The sequence below is a fragment of the Diceros bicornis genome, chromosome 30 (assembly GCF_020826845.1).
Source record: "Diceros bicornis minor isolate mBicDic1 chromosome 30, mDicBic1.mat.cur, whole genome shotgun sequence".
NCBI classification, from domain to species: Eukaryota; Metazoa; Chordata; class Mammalia; order Perissodactyla; family Rhinocerotidae; genus Diceros; species Diceros bicornis.
The window spans coordinates 10,061,964-10,071,517 of NC_080769.1; the positions used below are offsets into that span (position 1 = coordinate 10,061,964).

A 9,554-nucleotide genomic window follows, 5' to 3' on the forward strand; every position below is an offset into this window, starting at 1 on the left:
AGGATGGAAGGAAGAAAGGAAGGATTACAAAGAATGAAGCAACAATATTCTAGGTGGTATATTACTATGAATCATCCAAATAAACCAGCTTCCAAATCAACATTCTTACTGTGAAGTTGAAAATCACATCACTGTTCTTCTGAAAAGTAGGAGAGCAAAGTCAGTGTCAGGTAGCCACGTCATAGTCCAACTCAATCTCAGTATCTTCTTTTGAAAAGTGGGGTGAATGAGAGCAAATATCTCAAAGAAAGTTTTCTGATATGAAATAAAGTCATACATGTGAAGAAACAAGCACAGTCCTGATGCAGTAAGCACTTTGTTGTGACGACTATGATTTTCATTCCATTTCTTCTGGAGAAAAAAAGCACACAATCAGATGAAGGTGAAGAGCATCAAAGTTTGAGAGGATAATTTTGGGGGAAACCATGCCAGCACTTGACATGAAAAATGGTTCAAATCAAAAGTTAGAAATCTTAAGAATGGCTGCAAGAAAGCTGACCAATAATACAACTTTGTGGAAAGAAAATATGGAAGAAAAGTGAAAAAGGAATTACTGAAGGAGTTGTTGAGGAGAAACTAATAAAAAATAAATAAAAGTGAAGTCTTAGGTGTTTTGGAAATTGAAGAAATCAAGAATGAATTTTAGGGGAGAAAAAGAACCAGGAGATTTAACTTTGCAACATTTACTTTTGGGGTTCACAATGTTCACTTAATTCTGAGGCCACTGAGCCATCACAGACAAGAAGATGCTCGGCTCAGGAGCCTTCCCAGGGCCCCCTTCACAGCCTTGCTCCTCAGGCTCTAGATGAAGGGGTTCAGCATGGGGGTGACCACGGTGTACATCACTGAGGTGACTGAGCTTCTGTGGGAAGAATGGGTCACATCAGAACTGAGGTAGACCCCTAGGCTTGTCCCATAGTACACAGAGACCCCAGAGAGGTGAGACCCACAGGTGGAAAATGACTTATATTTTCCTCCTGCAGAGGACATCCTCATTACAGGGGAAACAATCTGAGAGTAAGAAAAGAGGATCCCAGGGAAGGGAAATACACCCAGCAGGGCAGTGGCCACATGCAAGATGTTATTGATGAGAGTATCAGAGCAGGCCACCTTGAGAACCTGAGCCAGTTCAGAGAAGAAATGTAGAATTTCAGTGCCTATACAGAAGATCAGCCACATCATCAGGAGAATATGAAGCAGGGGATTCCAGAAAATAATGACCCAAGATGTCAGAACCAGGAGACCACAGAAATGTGGGTTCATGATGACATGGTAGTGCAGTGGGTGGCAGATGGCCACAAACTGGTCATAGGCCATCACAGGCAGGAGGCAATTATTCATTCCAGCAAAAATCATAAAGAAACACACCTGAGCGAGGCAGCCTATGTAGGACATGTCCTTGCTCTGTGCCTGGATGTTCACCAGTATCTTCAGCACAGTGGTGTAGATGAAGCAGATGTCCACAAAGGATAGGTTGGAGAGGAAGAAATACATGGGGGTGTGGAGGTGGGAGTCAGAGCTGATGGCCAGGCTGACGAGCAGTTTCCCAAGCATGGTGACCAGGTACATGGACAAGAAGACTCCAAAGAGCAAGGGCTGCAGTTCAGGATCCTCTGAGAGACCCCGAAGGAGGAATTCTCTTACTCCTGTGTGGTTACCTGATTCCAGGTAGCTGGTGTGTCTACTGCAGAAGGAGGCCAAAGCAATGTTCAATGAACGTCAAACTGACACCTCCGCTAGTCAGCCCCTCTTGATTCCATCTTTGCATGGACATCCTTTTCCCACTATTAGTCTTTCCAATGCAGTGATTTATTCAGTCAAGTTGTAGCCCATTTTCATTTTAAATGTGTGTAATCACTCAGGCTTTCCTTAATTTAGCAGGACTCTCTTTTTCTCTCCCCTTTATTTACTACTCACTGGTTAAAATTCTCCTTTTCAAATCTGTGGACATAAACCAATTTCTTCTTCAATACGACTCTTCCAAAATAATTGAGAAATTTAAAGTATTTTCTTTGGTAATCTCCCTAATTCTTTCCTTGTAATAACTTTATAATAGTGATTAATATATGAGGTTTCAACTCAAACAATGTTAATTCTGTGACCTGATACTTCCTAATGATGTCACAGTTAACCTTCACGTGTCTTATTTTTTTCTTCCTAAAAATGTAGTTACTGCTGTTACCTTCTTTGCGAGGTTTAGAAATCTCTTTCTTCACAGTAGGATCTCAATAAATGATAGCTATTATTATCATTATTAATACATTCCTTTTATGACAATTATGTTTGACATGTAACTCTCCCAAAGTACAGTATAGAGATATGATTTGGAAAATGGAATCCTGAGTCAGACCTCCTAGAATTGAATTTTGCTCCACCAACCCACAATCTGTGTGATCTTGAGAAAGTTATTTAGTCTCTCGTAGCTGCATATACCTCACCTCTACAATGGGAGTAGTAAATATTTCCTCCATTGTAAGGCTGTTGAATGAATTAAATGAGATAATGCATGCAACTTTTCTAGTGTAATTCCTGTGACATACAGTGGACACTTGATAAATGTGAGCTGCTGTTCTTAATGTCACAATAAATCTGTCTTGTATGGCTAATATTCCCCTTAAACTAGGGCAGTCATCAAAGGTGGAATTCTGATCATTTTAAACACAACAGTCCTGTTATCTCTTTTCACCCCCATGCAGCTCTTCTAAGTAATGAAGATCTCTATGACTTCCTCTTTCAGACACCATCTGCCAAGTGGATTCTTCCAAGAAGAATGAAAAGCATGTGGACTACATAGATGAGAAGAGAAACAAAATCACAAAAAGATTAAAATAAAATACACAGCGTGTGTGACAGTGTGTGAGAGTGTGTATGTGCTCAGAAGTTGGGATGTGTTGTATTAAAAATCAGTGGAGGGGGCCAGCCCGGTGGTGCAAGCGGTTAAGTGCATGCCCTCTGCTGCAGCAGCCTGGGGTTCGCCGGTTCAGATCCCGGGCGCGCACCGATGCACTGCTTGGCAAGCCATGCTGTGGCGGCGTCCCGTATAAAGTAGAGGAAGATGGGCATGGATGTTAGCTCAGGGCCAGTCTTCCTCAGCAAAAAAAAGAGGAGGATTGGCAGATGTTAGCACAGGGCTGATCTCACACACACACAAAAAAAATCAGCGGAATTAATTGCAAAAAATATAATTGATAGACTTTAAAAATATTCAAAGCTTCTATAGATTAAATTATCATAAAAATTGAAAAGCATATTTAAGATTTGATAATAAATGTTTACATTCTCCATGATAGGAAAAAGGTCAGTGTTACTAACGGCCAGAGAATGCTAATTAGTTAGAGAGAAAAAATCACTGGGGACCAATTTAGTCCGGGGAGGTGGGTGGAAAAATCTTGTCTGAAATATGAATATTTGAGCTGTGAGAGCAAGGATGGGTAATTGTTAACTAGGGGAAATAAGGAAAGGGCAAGCATTTTGGGTCAAGAGAACAGAATTCACGATTGCCTTGTGGGTTGGTGAGCTTGGGAATGGAAGGTTTTTGAGAGGCGAGTGAGATGGAGAACAGAGAGTGAGGGTCAGGAGGACAGAATGAGTGAGGCCCACAAGTCTAGCGTCCTGTACTGTTTCTTGATGTGCCTTTCATGTTGATAATTTCATGTTTATTTGTGGGTCAGAGGATTGAATGCTTTTGCTCACTATGGTCTTTCCAGGGTTTAAATGGTGTCTGGCACATAGTAGGTGTTCAATACACACAAATGTTAGATGTATAATAAAGATTGAGACACAACACATCAACTATGACACAAAAAAGAAATCTTGAAGCTCATATATGCCTGAATATAGACATAAAATGGAATGAAAAGTTAAATCAAATGCATTCATATCTATTTTAAGAGAAGAATACATTATGAATAAGTAATACCTGTTCTAGGAATGGGAAGCTGGTTTAATACTAGGATGTTTGCTAACATAATTCAGCACAAAAATAGGTCAACGAAGAGAAATCATAACCATAATTGCAACAGCAAATGCATTTGGGAAAATGTAACAGTCACTACCGTGGTTAGCAGCCAGGACAGAGCCTCTCGCTAAATGAGGAAACTAAGGACAACTTCTTGCCCAATGAAGAATGGTTGTTTTAAAACTGCAGCCAATGGGGCCAGCCCAGTGGCACAAGCGGTTAAGTGCGCGTCAAGCCATGCTGTGGTGGCGTCCCATATAAAGTGGAGGAAGACGGGCACGGATGTTAGCCCAGGGCCAGTCTTCCTGAGCAAAAAAAAAGAGAAGGATTGGCAGATGTTAGCTCAGGGCTGATCTGCCTCACAAAATAAAATAAAATAAAATAAAATGAAATAAAATAAAATAAAATAAAGTAAAATAAAACTGCAGCCAATAGGATATTCTACATAAACACACTAAAATACTTGTGTTACATTCCTGAACAGACCAAGGCAGTCTACTCCACTTCAATCACTCAATATTCTCCTGAACATTTAAAGAGATTGGTAAGACGAGTAAAGGAAATTAGCCTGAGTACCAAATGTCACAAATAATTATATTATTTATAGATGATATTGTGAACGCTAAAGTTAAACAATGACAATAGTCAATACAGAACTATTAAGTGCTATCAGTAAGTCGAATCTGCTGCAAAAATAGTTACAGAATATAGTAGGAAAATCCAATCACATGAGGAATAAAATAGACAATACCTGGTACATAATAGATCTCCAGTGATTAGTTAGTGAACAAATGATTGGACACAGGAAATCCAACAGGAGCCTACAATTATGTGAAAGAGGAGAGAAGAAGTGGAGACTCTCCAGAAAATAACTCTTATCATAGAGAAGCTCTATATTCCAAAAAGATAGAGAAGGAAAGAGAACGAGAGCTGGTTTCAGTAGAAACTAAAGTGCCTTCAAAGTACACACACTTTGCCTTATAAACTAAATAAATGTGGGACTGTCCCAGTCTCATTACTCTTGACGTAAAGCCCAAAACCCACTTTCTCTCCTCTTTTACTTTCTTACTCCACCAGCCCTCTCTGGGACACTATGACCCTCTCTGATGGTTGCCACTGAAGCTTTTTATTCTCTGAGGTCTGTCCCTGGGAAGCCCATTTGGGTTTTAATCTAGGCAGGAATCAGAGAATTATAAGAAAAGGGCAACAGGGACAAGCTATTATCATCTCAAGGGTTGAATTCTCAGAGGTGCCCATTAAATAAATTGTTGTATTGACTTTATGCCTTCCAAACAACTCAGCTCCCTTGTGGCACAAATATAAGAGAATGGAAAATTTTCAGCCAATGTTGTGTCTGGGTAGGCAGCAGTGGAGGAAAAAGAAGATATTTGTTCCAAGAAGAAATTCTTTCTTTGGTTTGACTTAAAAGTGACAAGGCGTCCCCTAAGGGAAGTTTAATTTCTACAAGAACCAAACCCAGGGACCAACTCTCTGTGATGTTCTTCCCTTGAAGAATCTTTCATGATTCTATAGATCACTTGGTGTCCACAACATCATGGAGGCAGAGAGGTCTTTTCTGATGAAAATTAAAGTGGTTAATAGTTTTGGTTTTGTTGAAAGGACTAACCAAATGAGGACGGAAAATATCTCTTGGCATTTGCTGGCAACTTGGAGGCCTTTGTTGATACTAAGAAGAGCTCCATTTATTATGTCTAAATAGAGGGGCAGGGGCAGAAATAATCCAGGTAGAGTGGGTTGAAGAGTGAGTATTGAGGAAACATAGATGGCAAGTATAAATCCCCTATAAAATTTGTGAGGGAAAGGGTGGACAGAGTTAAAACAAAGCCTTAAGGGAATACGCAGCATGGTTAGTTTAAAAAAAAAATTCAATGGAAGATATGGGGACAAGATTAATTTCAAAGAGAATGATCATATTTAGTGTAGGCATTTGAATACATGGGATATTCTGGCTACATAATTCACAGGATGCAGTGTACACTACAAATGAACGACAATCATCATGTGGTGTATCTCCAGTTATAGAATTCATGGGTCCAGAAATCAAAAGTTGGAAGTAGATGTGGCCCTAGCTAATAACACTCCCAGTGAGTCTCTTGGAGAGTTTCTGCTTCAGGTCTCCAACCTCTGGCCTCTGCAGGTTTAGAGGTATTTACTCCTAAAGGGGTAACACTTCCAGAGACATGGCAAAATCCCATTGAACTTCTGCTGCCTGTCACTTCACGTCCCTCATGCCAAGAAGAGTCGTTATGTGGGGCCAGCCCGGTGGTGTAGCAGTTAAGTGAGCACGCTCCGCTGCTGGCGGCCCGGGGTTTGGATCCCGGGTGCGCACTGACGCACCGCTTGTCAGACCATGCTGTGGCCGTGTCCCATATAAAGTGGAGGAAGATGGGCATGGATGTTAGCTCAGGGCCAGCCTTCCTCGGCAAAAAGAGGAGGATTGGCATGTTAGCTCAGGGCTGATCTTCCTCACAAAAAAAGAAAAAAAGAAAAAAAAAGAGTCGTCACTCTCCTGGCAGGGGTAACTGATCCTCAACATCATGTCATTGTGTGACCATGGCAATAGGCATGCACTGGTACCCTGCTGTGCTCAGTCAGTGGCTGGGAGCAGACCAGGCACAACCTCAGTGCAAACACAGTGGTGTATACATACAGCTGTTGGTCAGTTATGCTCCCACTGTAAGAGATCTGAGTGGTGTGACCTTGAATGGGGCAGGTTCCTTTAGCTTAAAGCAATTCTCAATGAGCAATGATGGCTCAGGGTTGTCAGATGGCTGCACTCCCTGCTCTTGGAAGAATAAGCCCTTAATTCTGATGGAGAAGTGGGCAACATAGCACAGGGTTCACTACAGTCCACCCCATCAGCCATTTGAATTGTGACCTACAACAACATGTACAGTGTCCCATGAGAGCTTATTTGTGGTGCATGAGGGTCAGAAGTTGTGAAGGACTTTCCTTAGGAAGTGAGAGTTAATCTGAGAATGAAGGATCATGAGTAAGGCTCAGCCAAGCATAATATTGTCTTTCTGATCTGCTTCTCTGTAAACTCAATTCTCTCTCTCACTACTGCCATTAAGACAGAACACCAGACTAACACATGCCACTGGAGTATTGTTAGTGGGGTATTATTAATAGTAGGGTATTTCATAGGCACATGTAACTAACCTTTCTAAGAACCAACTCAATGTTTTTTCCTTCATTTCTTTTTTCCTTCTTTCTTTCCTTCCAAACATGTTATATCAGAGAGAATAACACCATTGACAGCATCAATGGATCCACATATGGAATTGTGCTAGATGGTTAAGTAACAATAACATTATGTTAAAATGGGTTTCCTTAATTAGTCTTTACTTTTTATATTAGCAATTATCACAGTTTCTATTTTTGCTATTTGCTTATATATTATTTTCTTTCTCCTAATAGAAAGCAAGCTCTATGAAAATGTTCCTTTATTTTGTTTCAAACTTCATACCAGTACTTATTAGACATCAGGAAATAAATATTTAAAGGCACAAATCAATCACACAAATGCTAATACTAGAATTAGAAATGAACTTTGGAGTGCAGACATGTTTCCAATTTGCTCTCTCTCCCAGTCTTTGCCTGATAGTAAACATCATCTACACAAACTGAACATTTGTTACTGTCAGATTTGTATAGTGGATTTCTGCTTGTTTCTTCCATTAAGCCATCTGTTAATTTCAGAATATCTTGTTTTTCACATATATATTACCGACATAAAATTTAGGTAATTTGCCTCTTTAAAGCAAAAATCCAGATCTAATAGCACTGTAAATATGGAATAGAAAAGGAAACATGGACTACGGTTTAGACAGCATGTTTACCACATGATGAATAAAAGGGAATAGTTACAGAAGGGTATATTACACACATCTTTGGCACTGTTATGGATTGAGTTGTGTGCCCCCAAAATTCATATGTTGAAACTCTAATACGCAATACCTCTGAATGTGACTGTATGTGGAGAAAGGGCCTTTAAAGAGGTAATTAAGCTATAATGGGGTCATTAGTGTGGGCCCTTATCCAATCTGACTGATGTCTTTATAAGAAGATGAGACAAGGACACACAGAGAGACACCAGGGGCATTTGTATACAGAGATGACCACATGAAGAGGCAGCAAGAGGGCAGTCATCTGCTTAGCCAAGGAGAGAGGCCTCCGAGGAAACCAAGCCTGCTGGTACCTTGATCTTGGATTTTCAGCCTCCAGGATGGTGAGAAAATAAATGTCTGTGGTTTAAGCCACCTAGTCTTTGGTATTTTACTATGGCAGCCTTAGCCAGCTAAGAGAGGTAGCAATTCAAATCTTCTTGCCCCATCTTTTTGTTTCAGCCATGTCTTCTTTAGTTATTTCAATAGAGGCTGTGAGAAGTTTTGCATAGCTGCAACTGGACAGCATATTCCTCCTCAGGCCCATGCCACATTCCTCCTGCTTCCTGCCCTGAAGCTTCTCTGATACCACAATATGGGACACCTGAGAGAACATTCTCTGTACTCATAAATGTGCAACTCAGAAATGTGGGGATGTCAATCCCTCTGGGATCACCCTAGGCCAACAGAAGATACGATCTGTTGTCTTTTCATCTACTCAAGGGAAAGTTCTGAGACGCATTTTATAAAGCACCTCAGAATGGTTTGGTGGCATTGAGCAGGAGTCATGTATAGAGGGGTCAAAATGATAACGAGTCCTTTCAGTGTCTTTCCTTCTTTCTCTCTTTGACTCCCATTGTTCTGTACTCCTGTTCCTTGGGATCAAATTTCCCCCCCAGAAAAGCCATCTGTACACAGTCTTTGTATTGAGGGGCTGTTTTCAAGGAAACACACCATAAGATGGGAGAAGAGCAGTAAAATAATGCTTTTGCTCATGAAATAGTAATAAAATTGTTAATGTTAATGAAATAATGCTAAACTATTTGCGGTTATATTAACGTGCCTTGGTTTGTTATACCTCAATGTCCTCGTGTATGCTGTTTCTGATTTTAGAGTTGACTCAGGATTCCAAAGATGATAATTTACCATTCAGGTACACTCATATTTATGGAAAATATTCTATGTACAAGGTTATTCATTGTAGCGTTGTTGTTATATAAGAATGAAGGACAACCCACCTGTCAGTCACTAGGCAACTACTTAGATAAATGAGAAAACACTTGTGCAATGTAATACTGTGCAGATAAAGAAAAGCAAGATGTATGGTTAATACAAACACATATACAAAGTACTCTAGCTACTAAACAAATTCAGCAAGCTCACGGGGTACAATATCAATACAGAAAAATCAATGTGTTTCTATACACAACAATCTAAAAAGGAAATTGTAAAAACTCCATTTACAGTTGCATCAAAAAGAATAAAAATACCTAGGCATATATTTAACCAAGGAGGTAAAAGACTTGTATACTGAAAACTACAAAACTTTGCTGAGAAAAAGTAGAGGACCTAAATAAAACAATGATGAGATACCACTACACACCAATTAGAAAGTATTGTATGATTTCATTTACATGAAATGTCTACAAAATGCAAATCTACAGAGACAGAAAGTAGGTTCCTGGTTC

The 9,554-nt window shown here is 40.0% G+C and overlaps 1 protein-coding gene across 1 annotated transcript; it reads right to left on the reverse strand.

Moving 5' to 3' along the window:
- Positions 1 to 801: 801 nt before the first annotated feature.
- LOC131394424 (olfactory receptor 7D4-like) lies at positions 802 to 1,569 on the reverse strand. The gene has a single exon (XM_058525787.1). It carries the CDS (start codon positions 1,567 to 1,569, stop codon positions 802 to 804), a length of 768 nt encoding a protein of 255 aa, XP_058381770.1.
- Between the last annotated feature and the right edge of the window lie 7,985 nt (positions 1,570 to 9,554).